The sequence below is a fragment of the Protopterus annectens genome, chromosome 2.part0 (assembly GCF_019279795.1).
Source record: "Protopterus annectens isolate FY-2018-M chromosome 2.part0, PAN1.0, whole genome shotgun sequence".
Classification (NCBI taxonomy): domain Eukaryota; kingdom Metazoa; phylum Chordata; order Ceratodontiformes; family Protopteridae; genus Protopterus; species Protopterus annectens.
The window spans coordinates 48,261,478-48,283,370 of NC_056728.1; the positions used below are offsets into that span (position 1 = coordinate 48,261,478).

Sequence of the window (21,893 nt, forward strand, 5' to 3'; positions counted from 1 at the left end):
AGCACCCATGTCGATTACAGTCTCTGAGTCAACTTCTTTGTCTTCAGCAGTCCAAGTGTTGACGCAACTTTTCAAGGTGGATCCCACCCTAGTGTTACATTTCAGAGTTGACCTCTGACCCCTTCGACTTGGGGTAGAATATTTCATCTCAAAGCTTGACCTTTCGATGCTCAGTGGAGAAGGATTTCAACCTCAACCTAGGTGTTTGGGTCTGCTGCAGACGCTATCTTTAGGGTCAACAGGATGGGGTCAGACTCCTAAATAACCTTTTTGGCCTCCATGTTGATGACCTTGTTGACCCCCAGCTCGACATTGGATTTGGCAGTGGTGTCATTACAGGTCCTGATGCCATCTAGTTAGGCATCTTTGTATAAGGTTATGCCCAAGACAGTTCCTTCAGTGGCACTTTCACTTCTGCCTACTTCTGTACTAGCCTTGCTATCCCTTCTATCTCTGGGCAGAGAAGGAACAAGAAAGACCTCTTCAGCTAACTGTCACTTGTCTGGCATACACTCTTCCTCCTGCCTGGACTCTGCTCACTTAGGTCAGGGTAGGAAGGCTACATACAAGAGAAAACACATGGACTCCCTTGTAGAGTCCCCCCACCCCTGACAATGTTAAAGATCTAGAGGCTGATTCCCTTTCCTTACCCTCTGACCCCAAATTCAGTGAAATGTTGAAGTTCATTGAGGTTATGATCAACTGGACATAAGACGCTTCCTCTGTGTCCACGCATATTCTTAAGAGGCTTACTACTCACCCAGATCTTCCTCTGTGGTGGTTCTTATTAAGCTGGTTCTAGATGATGATTTCTGAAATATGGACATGCTTCCCCTGATACCTAAAACACCTAACACAATTTTATGCCCACCCCCGGACAGTCTCAGATGATCACAAAACCTACTAGTGGTTGCTGCTTTAAAGAAGGCAGCGAGCTTTGGTTTAAAAATGTGCACCCTCTCGATCCTTTGACAGACTAGAGAAGTGGGTGTTGTCATCTACAACTTTTGTTTTCGGGGCACTGAACTCCCAGTTCCACATCCAGAAGTTCAAGAAGTTCTTGTTATGAAATGAGTAATACTCTGGAAGAGGTGCCAGACTTTGACTAATTGATGACTGAAGCTAAAGTCACCATCTCAGACTAGAGTGTTTCTTAGCTTCCATTTTTCCTGCTTAGTACTTCTCACGTGGAAAGCACTGGCCTTACCGTTCAACAACATGCCTGGTTTTGCCACTCATAATTTCCAGCAATCATCAAGATCCAGTTAATGAATGCTTCCTTCAATGGTTCCTTGTTCTTTAATGCTTTCTTGCTTTTCAAGATTAGCCTTTACTGACTCAAGGGCAGCATGCTTACCAAAGTTGGCATTAAGTTCCATAGTCTCCAATATCCTTGTTCAAGAATGGTCTGCAGTCCCTGCCAGTTTTGGTATGAACAGCAAGACAATTTCAGTGGTTCTGGAAGCACCAGAAAGGACATGGTAATTTTCAGAATGCCATGGTCCCACAGGATATGATGGTTCTCCGTAAGGGAATCCGGGACCACATGGCACATTTTTGGAGGTGGGTTAGTTTTCCAGTACCTGAAGGCTTGCATGACTGCTTCATTCAGGAAGCAGTCGGGCTGTTTGTCTTTCTATCTGCTCACCTTTGAAGCCATCACATGAAACAGATGGGTAGGAGTCGTGATGTTCATAGGTTCATAGATTAGTACTAAGCTAACTGCCCTTGCGAGTCATTTTAAGCTTAGCCAGTTATCCCTTGTGAGACTCGAACCCTGCACCTTGTGTTTGTAAGGCAAACACCTTAACCATTAGGCCACCCTCCCATGTGCTTCAGAGACTATTTCATACCATTTTCCTCCATATCAACTTTACAGCCTTCACTGCTAGACATCACAACCCATCAAAAACCTGTGGCAAGGGCAGTCGTTTAACAAAAAGTTTTTGAAGACTGCCAGATTAGAGAGGGTACAGCTTTTACTCAGGGTTCTTTTTAGTGTCCAAAAAGGCTCAAACCTCGGGCCTCGATTTCAGTGGCCTAAATCTTCATATCATTAGAAAAGCCTTTTTGGGTGGTCACAGTGCAGTCCATACTTCCTTGTTTCTCTGAAGGGCATATAATGTGCTGTCTGAAACTCCAGAATGCTTGCCTTTATATAAACATGGTTAAGGGATCCAGAAGGTTTATTCAGTATTGGTGCGAGTCAGTACTAATTCATGACATTGACCTTTGGTTTCACCACAACCTCCAGGATGTTCACCTACTGTAAGCTTGTAGTCACAGCAACCATTTGACTCTAAGGCCAGAAGTCAGCATCCTTATCTGGATACTGACTTCTGGCAGCCCCAATATCTTTACACTCTCTAATTGCCTCTGAAGCTGTTTATGTCCTTGGGCATCAGTCCCAACCTTGGAAAATCCCAGCAGAGGCCAATTTAGTCAGTGAATTTCATAGGTTGCACTCTAAACACCATTTTGTGCAGTCGTTCGTTCTTCAGACAAGATCCCGCTGATCAAGGAAACTGCCGTCCACATAGTTGACAGTAGTTTGGTATAAGCACTACTTTTCCTTGTGCATTAGTCCTAATGATTTTTTTTATATAATTTTTATGGTATCAGTACAACATTTTTCACTAGGTTTCTGTAGTGACCATTAAGGTTAAGTTGAATGTGCTAGATGCTCCCACTCAGATCTCTAGGAAATGAAGGGAACGTCATCTTTGGTAGATGGTACCATCCAACCTGTATATGAGTAGACCCTATCATCCCTTATCCCCACATGTCAGCTGTGACAGTGTATGTATCTGCTCCAGCATAGCAGTGGGGAGGTTATTTTGCAGCACAGATGGCCCAAAGCACTTTGTCACTTTTTGAGGCCATGTTGCTCATCCAACATCTTGAAGATGAGCGTGGGCCTTCTGACTCTACAAGCCTTTCAAGGTGATCTTCTTCCCTGATAGATTTGTTATACTCTTGACAACATGGCAGGGGTTTTGGTATCTGAACAAGCAAGGAAGAACTTATTCATATCCACTTTGTTGGGGGGCCATGAGAGTATGAGAATGGGTTTTTGCTTCCAGTTACCTTCTTGTAGTTTGTCATAGCTTGGGTCTGCTGAGATCCTCGTGGACAGGCTTGATCAGTGCCTTCTTGTGGAAGAGCTCAAACATTAATTTCATGATAGGGAAAGTCTTGCTGTGACCTGTTTGCATCCCCAGCCAACATCAAATGCAGCAAATGCTTTTCACTTGTTCTACCTTCCAAATGATTTTCCAGGGATACTGTTGTTCAGAAGCTGCCATCAGGACTTATTTATGCTTTCCCCCATCTCCCATTATCCCAGAGTCAGCAAAAAAGCAAGGATATGCAAAGCCTAACTCTATGTAATAGCCCCCTTTTAGTCACAGTGTGCCCTGTGTGGTTGTCCTGATTTTGGCCTCATCTCTTGTACAGGCCTTTTCCTGCTGAGATGAACCACAATACTACATTCTATTACTGCATCTGCCTAGGCAGCCTCACCCAGACCTTCATTCCCTGTAAGTGCATGGTTTCTTCTCTTCAGATGATGGCCAGGAACCCTTCGTACCCATCTGTGCTCAAAGATCAGGCACTAGCAAGATGTACTATTCCAGCTTGGGGCCAGAAGCATTGGTCCATTTTCTGCTTGCTCCATTTCCTTCTCTTCTATAAGTTCTTAATTTATTTTTAATTATATATTTATCTCTGTTAGTTGTTCCATTTGTTCCCCATATGCCATGGTGAGAGCTGGCTTATAGGGACCATCATTTTGGCAGCTTTCAGTGTTGGTTCAAGTTTTGCTTTATGCTGCCCTGACATCATTGTGCATACCTGGTAGTCGTAACATGCTCAGGAATTTGTGTGCAATGGGCCTTAGTAAGAGCTTGTCAGTCCTCAGACCCCCTCATCCGAAGCCAGTGCTCCTTTTGAAGTCTCCAATTTCCACTGGGAATTCAACTATAGATCATCTCCTGCTAGACGTGCTCCTATACCTACCTTCAGAGAGAGATGGGTCAACAAAACCATGATACTCTTCCTCTCCCCCCAAGGCACCTGATTAGCTAATCAAATTCTGGTTGTCTGGGTTGCAGTCAATACTTTATCCATCTGTACCAATGCAGATTACTCAAATTTTTTACTCTAGACTCTACTCTTCTTCAGTAAAAGGAAACTTAGCTGCTGTATCCAGTTTTCATGAAGGAGTTAATTTTCTTCCATTGGCCTCATTGAAGGTAGTAAAACTTTCCTCAGAGGACTATTTCTTCTTCCCCCTCCAAGTAAATATCCTGCTCCTCCTTGGGACCTTTTATTTTGAGCTAGACAAAGCTGGGGTTGTCTCCTTTTGAACCAGCCTCTTTTGCAGCATTAAAATTTGTTTATTAGAAAACCTTGTTTACAGTAACTATAACTTTTGAATTAAGGGTTTCAGAGTTTTGACATTAAGTACACATCTTATCCTGATCTTCCATAGTAGTAGGGTTTTTTAAGAGGTAATCCCTCCTCTATGCTTAAAGTTGTCATGTAGTAAAATACAAACCAAACTATTAATCTTTGTGTTTTCTTTCAAGTTAGGCTAATAAAGGGAACATCATCTACACTGCATGGATTTCCACAGACAGTTCAAGTTTTACTTTGGATAAAATAAAATCTATCAGACAGGGCCGTCTATTGTTCATACCTTTTTCTGCCAAAAAGTTGTGATAAAAAGTTTCTAAGCTCACTCTTGCCCCTTGGCTGTCTCAGTACATTATTTCCTCTTGTATAAAGTATGACAATTCCATGCTTGTACTAACTAATGCTTCTACACTGAGGTCTATAGCCACATGATATGGACTTCTAGAAATTACTTCAGTGTGTATTTGTACGGCAAGTATTTTGATATCTCAGAACAGCTTTACAAAACATTATTCCCTGAATATTGCCTCTAGGTCTAGGGCAGCCTTTAGAGATGACATTGTCTGGGGATATTCTCTTGTGAAGAGGAGATGTAGCTTGGGGCTTTGTCCTAAAAGTGAAGGAATTACAACAGTAGCACATAAATGTTTTGTACTTCCCATAACAATGGCTGAACATAGGTAGTTGCAACTCCTTCACTGTCTTACCTCCCTGCAGCCTTGGAGTCTCTCAGAGATTTGGGTTTTGTCTCTTCAGTATTCCTGTTATGATTCAAGCACTGGCTTCTGAGCTTTGAGATCTGGAGATTAATGGGACCCAACACAGAGAAGGATCATGGGTAATGGGGAAGGGCTTCAGCAGCTTCTAATAGGCTGCGCTAACTTCAGGCCCATTAGTCTAAGTCTTGAAAGTGAATGAGTTGAAACTACTTATGTTTATCTTTTGTTTTTAAATGGTAGTCTAATTCTTGTAGGGACATCATCACCATTTCTTCTAAGATCCAGAGATGTTGCTCTTATTGGCAGTGTTAAGGACAGTGAGATCATTTTTTTTATTCAAGTAGAGATAGCAAGTAGCAGTTTTGTTGCTCTTCCTATGATTGGCAGCCATTTGGATTTTTACAATTAGTGGCAGTGTTAGTTGCCCCCCCCCCCCCCACACACACACACACACACAACACTTTCTGCTAGGTATATAAAGTAACATTTTGTCTGCTGTTTGTAGGAGGGTAAGTACTGTGTAAAGAGGTTAATGTCCTAACAGGTAGGGCATACTCCGGTCTGGGAACAAGCACAATTCTCCTGTTCTTAAATTTGTCCTCAAAAAGAACTTTCACACTGGAACCACTGAGCGGTTGATATTGGAAAGATCACTGGCTACAAGGAATTCATAACTTGCTTTAAAAGGCCATCTTAAAAACAGCTGCAGAGGAAATTACTTCAGTGATTCAGTCTTTTGCCCCTATCTGTCTTATCGTTCTATCTACATCCATCTAAACACAGAGATGTATGCTTCATTTACAGCTCTGTCTGTAAAGCAGACTAAAACTGAAAACATTTAAAATGTGATTTGCTGATTTTCATCAATATAACATAGGTTTCATTGGTGATTTATTTTATTTATAGATTCATTAATTTATTTATTTATATGATTATTTTGCATGAGTCCTCTATTAATTAATTATAATTTACAAGAAAGGAATACCTAAAAGTCTTAAACGTAAGGATTATTTTTCTTGGGGGGGGGGGCGTTTTGGTAGGAATTCATTGGCTATGGTTAATCATATGACTTTTTTAAGGGTTTTAAAAGGATTGTCAGAATTGGTTTTGATTGTCAGATGAAGTTTCTGCATTTTCGAAATGAAAGCGCTTATCTTTTTGAATATTTTTATTGGATTTGATTTTTATCCTATTAAAGTGATTTGGATTTATGTCTGGTACCTGGCTTCCCTGTTTTCAGTTTGTCACAGTCTCTCTAATTCACCAGCTCTCTGTGTAGTGGCCTGTACAACACTGGTATGTTATATGTACAGTTTTTATACAGTTCTGTTTGTGACAGCACAATGTAAACAATGTCTCTTATACATTTCAGTTTATGTACATTGTCAAATAGTACATGTTGCTGCTGTACAATATAACCATAACCCCTATCAATATTCTTTTCATTATAAACACATATTTTGCTAGAGAAAAGAAAATTAAGTAAGTTGGTGTACATATGTAACATATGTAATAGTGCCCTCTGACTGCTTTGCTGTTTAAAGTCCTTTTCTTGTGTCATTGTTATGAAAACTGTTCTGCAGATATTTACAATTTGTAATGACATAGGTGTGTTCTGTACTGCAGCTGCTCTTTGCATTTGGCTCATGGCTGAAAAGGGTCCTTGGGCCAACCCAAGTACCCCATCAGCAAAGACAAACAAATGCAGGCAAATTAATAAATAAAACAAACAAACAGATCCAGCACTGGTTACCTCAGGGATGCCTGCCTAGTGTGGTGATCTAGGTATTATTAACTCAGACTGTTAAGCTGTTAGATAGTGACATAAAGTTTTGCTCAGAAGAGAAGTGCTCATCTTTACAGCATTATTTTAACATTTTTTTCTCAGCTGCAAATTAAATCTTTTATTCATAGAACAGTGCTAAATCTTAGTAATATCGTTTCAGAATACAAGGACACATTTCCCAACATCCTGAAGAAAGGATACTTGAAAGTCCGTCTGGATTTCAGCAGTTATTGGAGCAACTGTTACACTGAACTTCTCCCAACTGAGCTTCGTCAGTATTTCCTTGACAGTAGTGGTAATGAGAGCCATTGTGCCACGTACCACCTTTCAGAATTTCGAACCATAAGAGGTATGGGGTGTCAAGATGCTAGGGTTGTGGATGTTGTGTTTGTGAACAACTCAACAATGCAGCTTAAGGCAGCTTCCCAGTGGGAAGCCAGAGATTGGCAGCAGCAGCTCTGGGGGAGAGTACTAACCTTCCAGCCTGAGTTTGGAAGTTATCTGGATCGAATATACCCATCTGAAGGCTGCAACTACAATAAGGAATATAGTTGTGTGTCACAAAATCAACTGAGCGAACCTACCCAATCAGCAGTTGCACCCTTGAATAACAAATATTACCAAAAGGCATTAATATCAGGAGTTCTGTATAAAAACATAGAAGAAAATACTTGGAAACCATTTATTTTTGTCCTGAATGAAAATAATCTTATGACATTTCTGCCAGACAACACAAATGAAGAGCCACTGGTATTCTATAATATCAGCTCGTGTCTGTCTGTTGAAATGGACATCACATATGGGTGCTTTCAGCTGTTATTTCCTCAAGATGTTCTTCGATTGAAAGCAGAATCTCAAAAACAAGCCCAGGAATGGGTAGACACTATAAATTCTGCTAGGAGTGCTTTAGTGACATCGGATCAGAACACTCAGGTTTTTCTCCGAAACCAAATAATTCGGGATCAGCATGGAAGAGAGCTTCACAAGAGCAAGCGGCGGTCAGTTACCACCAGTTTCCTCAGTATCTTCATGGATGTTGCAGTTGAAAAAGGACTCACTGCACAGGGTTTCAAATGTGCAGGTAAGCTGACAACATATGTGTTTATATTTCGTGCAATAAATTACTTTGTTGATTGTTAAAGAAAACCCTCATCTGTCAATCTGTTATGCAAAATCTAATCTAAGTTCACATCAAAGCAATCTGTTGCACATTAAGGTTAATGGTATAGAATCAAAGGTCACCCTGCCAAGCTTTCTAGTATTCAAGTTGGTTTGTAGTTTACGTAGAAATGTGTAAGTCTTTGCAGGAAAAAAAGGATACATTTTCCAAGTTTTAACCAATAAATACCTATAGCTATCTGCAGTGGGCTTTGTGGGCATTATGGGACAAAGTATGTGATTGTTTCACATGATCAGTAACAGCAAAATTAACTATGTAAACCTATCTTTTTATTTAAAATGGAAGGAAAGTCTGAAAATGCTGCTAATATAGTAACCCAAAGGAGATGCAAGGAATCCAGGGTTAAAGGATCATTTTAAATTCCAATTAGTAGTAAAAATGATTTTCTGGTACTAAAATTTGTTGTGACTGAACTAAACAGTAGCTGGACACAAGAAATAGTCTTTGATGGCAGATGAGGGCTATTGAGCTTATCAAGGCCATATATTTGATACATTGCAGGTCTTACTAAATTAACCACCTATTTTCCCCATCTTTACACAGAATTACCTTTTATGTGTCACATGCATTCATGAATCCCTTACTGTTTTTGACCCATATTGATTAACTGGAAAAGCTTCAAAGATTTTATCCCAGTAGATTAGAACAGCTGTCTTTATACTCAGTAGCCTATCATTTGCTCTGAGGTGACCTGCGTCTTTCTTTTGGAACCATAAAAGACCTTGACCTGTTTGACCTTCTGCTTCTGCACAAAACCATTGGTTCTACAAATACCTGTATTAGTGACATATTCATAGCCTGCGGAATAAGTTATTACTGCTGGTTAAAAAAAAGTACTACTTTGGTTACGTTCAAGTATAGTCTTTGAAGATTGAATGAATAGACATATTTAAAGCAGGTTTATCATGTATGGCCCTGCCTGATTTGGAAGGTGAGTGTTAAGTACTCGACAAGGGTGGCAAGAATTTGTGTGTGTCTGCTTAAAGGTGCATATGGCTAGGTATCTTGCAGTCCTCACGATCACTTGCATAGTGTTGTTCCTTTGTTACTCACTCTCTTCAGATTTCATTCATCCACCACTCTTTTCATGAGCAAAACACACATTTCCCCTCATCTCCTCTGAGCTGTTTTCAGACCGTCCTCTTGTTTTAATACATTTAATTTTTTTAGCTCATTCCCTCCAGTAGAGCTCTCTTGAGTGTATACCTTTAACTCCTAGTGGGCGTGGCTTCAGCATTTAAAAATCAAAGTTATCACCATACATTTTTAACAAATACCCATTGACAGAGGTCATATATCAATACAATTGTGTTTGCTATCATGTATGCTTCAAGATAAAATTTTCTGATACCTTGTATGTAACATGGTTTTGGAATTATTAATGCAAATATGAACAGGCAATATTTGACGCCTAGAGGAGCAGTAGGGTGTAACTGCAGAAACGCCTGGAGACGTCACTCGGCTGTAATATCATCTTCGACTCCAAGTACTGAATTTTCTGTCTCTGTCACCCTTTACCTTTGTTATAGACTGTGCAGCACAAGCTGTTGTAGGCTGTCTTTGCATGGTTTCTCGCACAGACTGTGCCCTGTTTATCTTCCCCTCCTCTGAATTGTCTCCATTATGTACATTTCAAAACTGCACACTAGTCTAAAACAAATCTTATTTATGGTCTACAGGGGATGACATCTTGTTTTCTGTTGGCAATTTGTCTTTCTGTACATTTTGTTGCCAAGTCACCATGTTGCATTTATGCCTCCTTTAGATTTTCTGCTATTACTACACATGGTCTCTTTTCATTTTTGTTGCTACTGCTTCTACTGCAGTTTATTTATTTTCACAATTTTTTTAATTTTATTTATATTTTAGCTTTGTGTTTAAGGCAATATGCTTAAGTTTAGATTGTTCTTTTCTGATTTTCCTGTGCTTCCCTATGTATCAGCCATGCTGCTTAACTTTGTATCGTCTCACAAAAGCAAAGTTTCATTCTAGAATTTCTGCAGTGTGTTGCAAAGAAATTAAAAGGAACCAGTTGACTACTGACCCCTGTGATACTAATCTAGATAGTACCCTTCATTTAGGTGAACACATTTTTCTTTTGCAGTTACCTTACATGTCCTGTTGTTTAGTGACTTCCTTTGTTACAGCCCTTGGACTCATTCTTCCTTTACCAAATCTGTTAACTAACCTGAGTTGTAACTCCCTTCTTTACTGTAGTCTGATTGCTTGGATAGTACCTCCTGTCTCCCCACTACACATACACACTTCGTGGCTGCAGACCATTGGTAGGTGCTTGTTGCCAAGTGTGTACTGCATTTCTCTGGTTTTTGACCGCAGCTGGACAGTGCCGTTTTCTTATTTCCTTTCTTAAGAAGATGGCCTGTATATAATTGTTTTGGGGGATTGTGCTATTTCCAATTGCCAGCGTGACCTACAGAACCTTTTTCCTTTTGTTGTTTGCCAAGGTCAAAGTAGACTGCATTTGTAGATCCTTTCTGAATTACTGCTGTGGTTGCCCTCTTAACACTGTTTTTCAAGATTTGTCTGACATGGCCTTCTGACTTTGAATACATACTGCCTTGGTTCTTGTAACCAGCTGGCTTCCAGATATTCCAAAATTCCTTCGGCACAGCAATAATTCCATGATTTTTATCTGCATCTGAAGGCATACTGGCAGGTTGTCAGTTATATTTCTGCCCCCCTGGTGTGCAGGGAAAATCGCATTTGCTTTCTTCCTTGTTTAGACATTGACCTTACACTCCTTTTAAAAGTAACTATTTAAGATTAGTATATTACTAGCCTCCATCTCAGTTCTGTAAGAATTATGGGGTGCTTCTTATCGGTGCCCATTTCTTTACTCACCTTTAGCTTTTGGTAGCTTTGTTTTCAGAACTCTTTCCTCTTTGAAAAGAGTGAGATCATTCCTTTTGGTGTGGGATCTTATCTTAAACGGTTTTAAATGGTTTTGGATATCCTTTTTTTCATCTGTACGTACAAAGCCAAAGTATTCATTTTGCAGTACTGCTTTTTCACTGTCCCTTTCTGAATGGTTTTGATTTCATTTTAGAAGTGTTCTCTATTTTTCCGCACTACCTGCTTGCTTCCCTGTAGAAATTTTCTTAGATGTGGATTCATTTTGTCTTTCTGCTGTCTGAAAAATAAGAGTTTTCACTGTTAATTGTGTCAGCTCTGTAGATAATTTGATTGTCAGCTGCACTGATTAATTTCTTTCCAAAACCTTTTTTATGTTTTGAACATAACAGATGATGATTTTGACCATAGTTGCAGCCAAGGTGCTCCACTTATTGTCTGGTAAATGAGAGAGTTCTCCATCAATAATGTCTGTTTTCTTGTGTTTTTATGACATTACATTTTCCCATTTTATTTGATTTCCATTAAAGAGATGGCCTGTTTGTATTGCTTGTTTTGGTGGTGGTGGTGGGGCGATTGTGTTGTCATTTCCATTTGCTAGTGGGACAAACTTGTAGGATCTTTTCTTTTTATTTGTTATTTTGAATAATTTTCTTATCTAGAGGTTTACACTACTCTTTCCCACACTACCTCCTGTTTTACCTTCCAATTTTTCTGCACCCAGGTTCATTTTTTTTGCTAAGGCAAGTAAGAGACATGTCTTCATCTGAAACTTTTTTCAGGGCTGTTTTTTTTTTTTTTTTTTCCTTTAGCCTCTTTTTGTCTTGGCAGGCCTAGGGTATTGTTTTTGTAGTGTGGGTACAGTCTCCACAGAATATACTTGTAAAAAGCAGATGCTGCTGCTTACCACCCTCCAGCTCATGGTACACAGCACTGTTGAAGCTATCCCCTTGATTTTTACTTATTTTTTTTAAGTAGCCTACTCCTTTCCCTCTTCCTGACCACACCCCTCCACAACTAACACTACTCTACTTACTTCTAACATAACTCTCACTTCCTCTATAACTATCTCCTATTTACCATACAACACCATTCCATTACTTTCTACTGTCACTCTTCTATAACATGCTTCCTAAATACTCCTTCACCTACCTTCCACTACTACTTCTCCTCTCCTTATTTTATCTCCACCATCTCTCCCAGCCCACTACTTCCTTTACCCTCCAATCCTTTCACATAACTAACCACCATAACTCACCCCCAATACAATCATACTCTCTTATTTCACCCCACTTATACCCCTCAGACAACCTCCTTCTTTATCGATACAAACTTATCTCCCATCACACAATTTCAATTCCCATAACCACTAGTAAACTCCTCTATCTCACCACAAACCACAATCTCACCACACTGCTATCTATTCACCTAAACTGTTCTATACCTAACCTGATATGCACTCTCATATCAGGTGACATCCACCCCAACCCAGGCCCTGCCTCTATAACCACCACAACTAAATCCTTATTATTCACTTCCTTAAATCCACAAAGTATCGTTAACAAAGTCCCAAACCTTCATGCTTGGCTTATACACAATAAACCTGACATCTTGACTATTTCTGAAACCTGGCTAAAACCTCATATCAAGGACTCTGAAATAACTCCCCCTAACTACTCAATCATAAGAAAGGATAGACCTCTCAGAAAGGGTGGAGGAGTAGCACTTTTATACTCCTCCTCCCTAGTAGTTTCTCCCTACAACAAACCTATCCCATATTTTAATAACGCTGAACTTCTCCTTACTCTTCTACACATCAATAATCACAAACACATATGTATAGCTTCCCTCTATATTCCCCCTGGAGACAACATCTCTACACTTGAACTTATACTCTCTTGGCTATCCAGTAACATTAGCAATGAAACCATAATCCTTGGGGATGTAAACATTAACTGGGCCTCTATCCAGGCTCCTGCAAACACCAACAATATCAACCTCTACAATTTTTCACAACTAATCAACTTACCCACATACCCAGCCAATAACCCCTCTAATGGGAGTATATTGGATTGGATTCTAGTCTCTCATCCCCACTATTTCACCAACACTGGTATCCTTCCCGACCCACTAGGTGACCACCTACCCACCTTTACCCACCGATTTCCCACTATCCATCAACAGACCCACAACATCATTACTATCCGTGACCAAAAAAACTTCAACCCTATAACCTTTTCTAACTCACTTAAAGCAGTAAATTGGACCTGTCTAAAAACACTACCTCTAGACAATGCCGTCTCATACTTTAACTCAACATTCCTAAAAGTACTTGACTCTCAAGCTCCCCTACGGACTAAGAGAATAAAAGCTAAATCAGCCCCTTGGCTATCTAAAACTACTCTTTCTACCATGAAGCATAGAGACAAAGCATGGGCACGCTACCAAAAACATAAGGCAACCCCACTCCTTAACGAATACAAAATGCTTCGCAACAAAGTTAAGAAACATATCTCTAGTGATCGACGGAATTATTACTATACACTCCAAAACCATAACAAAAACAACCCTCAAAAATTCTGGAAAGGAATCTCCTCTCTCCTCCACCCCAGCAAACCAGATACTCCCACCCCAGACCCAAATGCTCCAGAACTAGACTTAGCCACCCAATTTAATTCCTTCTTCATTGACTCTATTTCCAAGCTTACCTCCTCTTTTTCTATCTCCTCCCCAACACCTAACACCCCTTCACCCACCCCCGATATCTCTGCATCCACTCCATACCCACCACCCACTAATCCCACTATCCCCTACTCTACACAAATCCCACCCACATCCTTTCCACCCCAGAATTCAACACCCCCCGACTGCACCCTCTTCACTTTAAATCCCATTCCTACTGCTACCATTAAGAAATTCCTTCAAAAATTGAAACCTTGTACCAATGCTCCTGATAATATCCCATCTTACTTTCTCAGTATTGCTGCTGAAAGCCTTGCCTATCCCATCAGCATCTTAATTAATCGCTCCCTACAAGAAGGTACAGTTCCCCAAATTTGGAAACAAGCATTTATCATACCATTACACAAAGGTGGTAACAATAACAGCATTAATAACTTCCGTCCCATAGCCATCTTGTCCCCCATTTCAAAAATCCTTGAAAAATGTGTACAACTCCAACTTCTTCCTCATCTTCTAGATAACAAACTTATCACCCCCACACAACACGGTTTCAGACCTAATCATAGCACCATGACTGCCCTTCTCTCCTTTCTTGAAATCGTCAACAAAGCCCGCGACTCAGGTCAAATTGTTTCCACCATCCTCCTTGATCTTTCAAAAGCCTTCGATACTATCTCTCACAGTCTGCTCCTAACAAAACTCTCCAAACTCTACCTCTCTACCTCCTCTTTGAACTGGTTCTCTAGCTATCTATCAAACAGAAATCAAGCTGTTAAATGGAAAAAGCAACTTCCTCTTACCTAAATACCCCTACTGGAGTTCCACAAGGCTCCATACTGGGTCCTCTACTCTTCAATATCTTTATTAATGACTTCTACAAATCTATCCCCCTCTCGAGCATCATCCAATATGCTGATGACTCTACTATCATCTGCTCTGCCTCTTCTATCCCCACACTACAAAAACTTACTCAAGATGCCTTTTCCTCCACAGAGCAATGGATGCTAAGAAATCATCTTGCTCTCAATGCCACCAAGACCAAATTAATGTTATTTACTCCCTCTAAACTCACTCCCCCCAACATAAACTCATTCTTAGTTACCAGTCAAAGTAACCTACCTCTCGAAATAGTGTCAGACACGAAACTACTCGGGGTCCAGATCGACAACCAGCTAAAATTTAATTCCCACCTCCAAAAAAACATCAAAAAAACACATCAAAAACTTGGCATGCTGTATAGACAAAATGCCTATCTTACATCCACCACTAAAACCACTCTAGCTACTTCCTTTCTTATCCCCTCCCTTCTCTATGGTGCCCCTCTACTTACAAATCTACAATCCTCTAAAAAAAACAGCTCTCCTCCTGTTATAACAAAATTGCTAAATTTGCCACCTCTCATAGGTCTTCCACCCACCACTGTATCTCCCTCCAAAAACTAAAATGGCTAGAACTTCCCAACTATCTCACTTACACTCAACTAACTCTAGCCCACAAGCTGATTCTAAACCCCTCCAACTGTCCCTCCCTTTCTTCTGCCCTCAAAATGCACCTACCAAACAGAGTCCTAAGGTCCAATAATCAGAATCTACTAGAAGTGCACAAACCCACTCATCCCCCAGGCAAAAACCTTCTTTCCTTCAGCCTCGCTCGCCTCTGGAACTCTCTTCCACCTAACATCCGCACTACCTCTAATCACTCTTCCTTCAAGAAATCTCTTTTCTCACACCTAGCATCTCTATGGGAGTGCTCATGCACCCACCCCTCATAACCTACTCTACTATATAACTACTCTACTACCTGCCCTTTAATTACCATAACCTACTGTTTTCATCTTCCATGTTTGCTTATTAATCTTCTTCTATGTTTCTGTTTGTTGATTCTATAGCATATACCAAGGCTGTTACTATCAAATTATAACAAACTTTAATATTTTGCTTATGTTCTTTTACTACAATGTACCTAGAAATTATTGTCAAATGTTAATGTACATTTATTCTTTTTTGGAGCTTTTCTCCCCAGGACTCCATTGAAAACGGGTTCTTCGTGGCCCAATGGACTATCCTGGTAAACCAACTGCAATAAATAAATAAATAAATAAAATAAATAGCCGAAGCTCCGTAGACTGGTAGAGGAGCATCAAAGGTTCATTTTTCATTTGTAAATATGCAATTGCTTTGGGCCCTCCTGTCTAGACCAAAGCACTTCAAAAAAATCTCTGGAGCAGAAATTGGAAATGAAGCTGAAGCTTTTTGCCCTCTTAATGATGTAGTTCACCACTTCTGGAATTCTTGAGTGCAGCCAACTTTTCTGTTCATTCAACATATTTCTCCTTTCCCATTCTGTCCGCACCCAAAGCAGATGTGTGGCACCCCTTGCATAAACTCCAAAGTACTGGCTGTTGAAATTAAAACACTGGAGACCAAGACCTCAAGCAAGTGTACTGATGTTGGCTTTCAGCTCTTGGCTTTCCATTGCCACTTAACAGACATTACCCTTGTACCAGTTTAACTGACATTAGTGCCCCTGATTCTGTTTACCAAGAGCTGGCACTATGGGCTTTGGTCAACCAGATGTTTTTTTTCCAGATGCTGCTTCAGCAGTTGCTGGAACAGGTACTGTTTTTCGTGTAACTGCACTACTTTGTCATATCTCCTTTCTATACCACATGCACTAGATAGCTTGCTGTTTGTTTAGCTGTGATCCCAGCCCACAGTAATGCGTCTTCGTCTTTGCTGACTCTTATCTGGTACTTTCAGGTGCCACTTTCTCTGCCTTCACCTACTACTTCCCTGGTGTGGTGAGGTTCACTCCCCCAGTTTGCAGGATAGAGGGGATCTTGTACATTAAGGTGCATTCTGCGCTCTCTGTTTTGAAATCACTTGAGCTCAGGAGGCCTGGAAAGTACCTTCCTAAGTGAAAACATTTTGAGTTTCCCTTAGAGCTCGATTGGATTTCTCAGGAAATAAATGAGGAGCAAAATGCTTCTCCTCCTCCTCCCTCTCTTTGTGATGGACTTTCATTCAGAGAATTTTTTTTCTTCATGCAGGAGAGATGGAGGTATCCCTCTGGAATTCATTTGCTCCATGGGAGGTTGCAGAATACTTGCAGGGTGGTGTAGCAGTTAGCATCTTGAAGGATGCCCCTTCGTATGTCTACAAACACCTTAGCACTGTGGTCCCCTTTCCAGTGGCGCCTCCATATTCCTTCTCTTGTTGAGGCACTATAAGGGCACAGTAGCTAGCTGTTGTGGCATGTAGGACATGTGGAAAAAAAAACACCAGGCCAGTAAAGTATAGAATACATGATACCTGGTAAAAATTCAGCTGTAATCCATTGTTTCCTATTAAAAAAAACAGTGAATGCCATAATTTTACAAACCCTGGCAACGTTCACCACCCAGAAAAAAACTAGTACTCTTTCAGGCTCAAGGATTATGGTTTTGATGAAGTGTTGGTATGCTACAGTGTAACAAGTCAAGGGTATAGATACCAATACAAGAGGTGATAAATGTCATGATAAAACATTTGTGCCTTAGTAGAAAGAGAAAAAAAATATCATTAACCCAAAATTTTAGGAACAGAAAGAACAACTTGCTTTATTCTGTGCTGCATTGTAAGGAAAATATTTTTAAACAAATACAGCGCATTTTGCCAACATTCATCACAGAACACACATCTTCCCATTGCATACACTGGCACTAACAATGTAGTTTAAATGAATGTTAAAAGTTCTTTAAAGTAGAAGCTAAAAGTTCTTTAAAGTAGAAGCTAACAGCTCTTTGGTTACAATAATAGTTTTGACACCACAAGAAGATTGTGGGAGAGGGTCTGTCAGCAGTTGGACTAAAAATTAGAAGCCTGAGAATATGGTAGTTTATTATGTTGAGCATTTACAGCTACTGTTATAGAGCTACTGTGAGAACATACATCAGAGTGATTCAAGCAAACAAATGAAAATGCATTCCAGATGCTGTTTTAAGATGCCTGTAACTCACACCACTGCCATTCTGTTTACACGGAAGTGTTAAAAAACTGGTTTCCTTATGTATAACATGACTCATATGAAGGGGACTTGATATGGATTCTGGGGGAAAGTGGTCCCAGGATCACTGTACGGCAGCAAGTCCACTGAGATGTAATAACCATAACTGCTTAATGAGTCTGATACTTCATTGTATCTTCATGCTCTATTTTAATGTAACTGAGATGTAGTGACAACCATAATTTATTTGTTTTCTGTTTTCTGTTGATCGGGTATCGGTTAGTCCCACTAATGCAGTGACCTCTTTTCAGGAGAGATCTGAGGTAGTATTCTTACTGACTAGGGGAAGTTTGTAGAGGACACAGGGAAACTTCTCTTACTCTTTTGGATAAGTGCTATGGGATCTTGTACATCCACCTGAACTGCTACCAAGTCAGAAAAGATGGGGCCCCGGTTTAACTTCTCACCTGATACATGATTTTATTTTAAACATGCAATTATTTTAAGTTTTTATTATCGTTAATATTGGTATTAAACCTTTTGCCTGTAACATTTAATTACTAAATGTTTTAAAACCAGTAATAAGCTTCCCTCTAAGATATCTAATGCAGAAATTTTCAACCTTTTTCATCTCATGGCATACAAACTAATTACAAAAATCTTGCAGCACACCAAAAAATATATTTTTTTGCCGATATGACAAAAAAAGGTATAATTTCAGTTGATTTAAAAAAAATCTTTTCCTGTTTTTTACTTGGATTTAATATTTAATAAGATATCTGAGACTGACATTGTCTACTACATGTACTTATTATCGGCCATCAAAATATAGGACAAGTCCCAAAAGCTGCAAATGATAGTAAATCACAAACTCTCCTTAATATCCCAAAATCTACTGATGAAATAATAAAACAATTGAAAGCTGAAATACAGTTAATAGACATTAAAATAACTAGTCCCAAAAACTATAACATAATGCTCCATTAAGTCTGTCCTTTCAAATGACTTAAGGTTTATTGGTAAAAATCAAGTCAGTCAGCCAAACGTCAATAATAATTTTATAAGAGCAGTAATTAAAATCTGTTCCTCCTTTTGAGTGTTTATCCAGATTTCTTTACTATACTGCGGTGGTGGTGCTGCGGTAGCGTTGTCGCCTCATAGCAAGACATTGTCCCGTTCGATTCTCAGCTAGAGCGTCTTCTATGTGGAGGCATACGTGGGTGGGGCGTGCCTTCGTTGAAGGTTGTGCGTCAGGGCTGGTAACTCGGTACGCAAAAATCCATTGCCAATCATTAGCGGACCGGAGTTCCGCTGTGGCGACCCCTAACCGGGAAAAGCCGAAAGACACAAACAAACAAATCCAGATTTCTTTACTGTCACTCTCACTCTGTCAAGCACACTTCTGGTTCAGAAAATGTATGTTAACACAAATCCCAACAATCAAGTAAAATATGTTCCTATTTTGAGCCAATGTAATTGGTATTATTGCAGATAAAATCTTAAAGTGCTATTCTCCTTGTAAAGTACTCATAACTGTATTCCTCTTATTACAATTGCTGTGGCTCTCAGGAACTTTTAGCTGCCTTGATGGAACATTTGTGATGGGATTGAATCCATAAACATTCATACTGTCTTCCAAGCTGCTTTTAACACATGCATTTAATTACACAGCAGCCAACCTTTGAATAAATAGGCCCCACTGTCAGCAAAAAAAGTGTTTTTTTTAATTTCAGACAGATGTAAGTGGCCATGAAAGTTTCATTCTGAGTCTAGCCAAAGAGTGTAATAAATGTCAAGTCATAAGATACAGTTAATCAGCACAGAACAATTTTAGTACAAGGAATGGCTGTGCAGTGTTTCAAACACAGTCAGCGGGGACTGCACAAACAGCCTTGATAATTTTAAAGGGAGTAACGTTAAATATTTCTCCAAACAAGTTATATAAATCATGCATGAAAACCAATATTACCTTCCCTCAATATTCTCACAGGCCAATGTTTTTTGAACCCAATGTAAAATAAATAGGTACAATCATTGAAAATTGTACACCTGCCCTGAATATTAGCGATGATACCAGATTAAAAGTTATGATGTTATACCTGTCAAATAAGAAAGTTCATGCTTTTGTATGGCATAATCAATGAAGAGATCAAATACCAAGATACAGAGGGATCCAAGCTCTTAATACCAGAGAAGGGATTTTTTTCAGCTAATCTTGAGATTTTATTTGCAAGTGTTCTTGTTGGTTCCCTTAGTCAAGTTTATAAGAGCAATATTTAGAATATGTCTGTATTTTTGGTCATCTCTACTCAGTTATTTGTGGCGCTGTCCAGATTTCTTGTACTGAAACGTAGAGAGGTATGAGGTATGCAAACCTCCTCTAACTGATGCTGCTGCTGCCAGAGCCTCGTTCTCACTCTTTACTCTCTCTCTCTCTGATACGCACACACACACACACACACACACACACACACACACACACACACTTTTTTTCAGTTTCATTTATTTTTATTTTACACTTACTAAACAGCAAAAGTGCTCCTTAGTGAGTGTAAAATAATGGCTCTATCGATCTCGCTATTCACTCTCTCGCATACACACATACACTGTCTTCTTTTTTCACATGCACACAACTGCTCGATCGATCTCACTATTCATACACACGTAGAGTGTTTTCACACAAACACAAGCATTCTGCTTTCATGCACGCATTCACTCGCACACACAATGTAAGCACACTCATACACTTTACAGCAGCCAGTCAGACACGCCCCCAGTGAAGACTTGCAGCACGGAGTGAATTTAGGTTTTAAGAATTTTTTTAATGTACTGTTTAATGCTTAAAAATTAAACTGGAGTTACAAACTGACAAACAGTGTCATTCTTACCTGCTGGTGCTACTGCTGTTACATCTGCCACCTCTTACCAGCTGTGTCAGCATCTGTATGGCATTTCAAACAGGGAGCCAGCAAGAGACAGCAGCCAATGGCAGCACTAGGTAACTGTGACAGGGATTGCGAGCTCTCTGAGTATTGGGGATCTGAAGAGATTTACCTATATTTAAAAAAAAATCTTGCAGCACACCACGCGGCACACTGATTGAAGATTGCTGCTATAATGAATAGAAAATAATTTTAAGTGAATACACTTCTCTTCATAAATTTGTTTTTTCAGTAATTTAATTATTTTAGCAAACTTACATTGCACACATTGAAGTTTTACTAGGTGACCTGTATAATAAATACAGAAGACATTATATTCAAGTAATGGTCTTATAAATGTTTTATACAGTTTACAAGGTACCTTTCATCTCTTAAGGGAATATTTTTCAGCATTAAACCTAATTTGCTGTAATTTCATTAACATGCTTAGTGTGAAATTGGACTAAGCTAATATTTCCAAATCTCTATAGTTAACTACTTCAGCTAAGTTTTTGTTCTGTTGTAAAATTCTTTATTTTTAATATTCTTACGAAAGTACATGATACTACATTTCTTAGTACTAAAATGTATGCCACTACTGTTAACCCAGGTAGATATTTCTATCAAATAACAATTTATATTTATAGTATCTTCAGTAGAAGTAAGGACAAACCTTAGTTTACAGTCATTTGCATATTTTTTATTCTGTTCATGATCAATTGTTAGAAAGTTGCAAAAACAATATTAAACAATAAAGGACTCAACACTGAACCCTGAGACTCCCTGAAGGACAAGAATTAGAACGGTGTCCTAAGACAGTAACAGCTTGTCTCCTTTCTGATAACCACACTATAGTTCGAATAATATAATAATGATTTAAATTAACTCTGAGAAGAATATAATGTATTGTTTTATGTGGTAAAGTATCAGATGCCTAAATATGGTCTGTTGTAATAATATGGTCATAAAATTCTGTTAAATTACTTAAGGTAGATCTTCCCAAACTAAATCCATGTTGCTGCAGGTTATAAAAGTTATTTGACACCGTCTTGTACAATACGTTCTGTAAGGCACCTTTCAAAACATTTCCCCAGTATAGATGTCAAACTAATAAGGCAATAAATATTCATATCTGTAGTTTTGCCTTTATGTATTGGTGTAAAAGACGATGTACAGTTCCAGGAATCTGGAAATTAAGTGCTGTGCAAAGTATTAAATACTTTATTGTGAGGAATAACTAATTCTTCTTTTTATTCCTTTAATAGTATAGAAGGAATGTCATCTGGTCCTGTTGATGTCTTATTTTGAAGCTTACTTAAAACATTATCCTTGCT

General features: G+C 39.2%; 1 protein-coding gene across 3 annotated transcripts in view; it reads left to right on the forward strand.

Moving 5' to 3' along the window:
• The window catches only part of PLEKHM3 (pleckstrin homology domain containing M3), a 1,264,948-nt gene that overhangs the window by 229,557 nt on the left and 1,013,498 nt on the right, over positions 1 to 21,893 (forward strand). For all 3 annotated transcript variants that reach the window (XM_044060533.1, XM_044060535.1, XM_044060536.1), the window contains exon 3: positions 7,082 to 8,002. In XM_044060533.1, the coding sequence (XP_043916468.1) occupies positions 7,082 to 8,002 (921 nt within the window). The remainder of the gene's footprint in view (positions 1 to 7,081; positions 8,003 to 21,893) is intronic.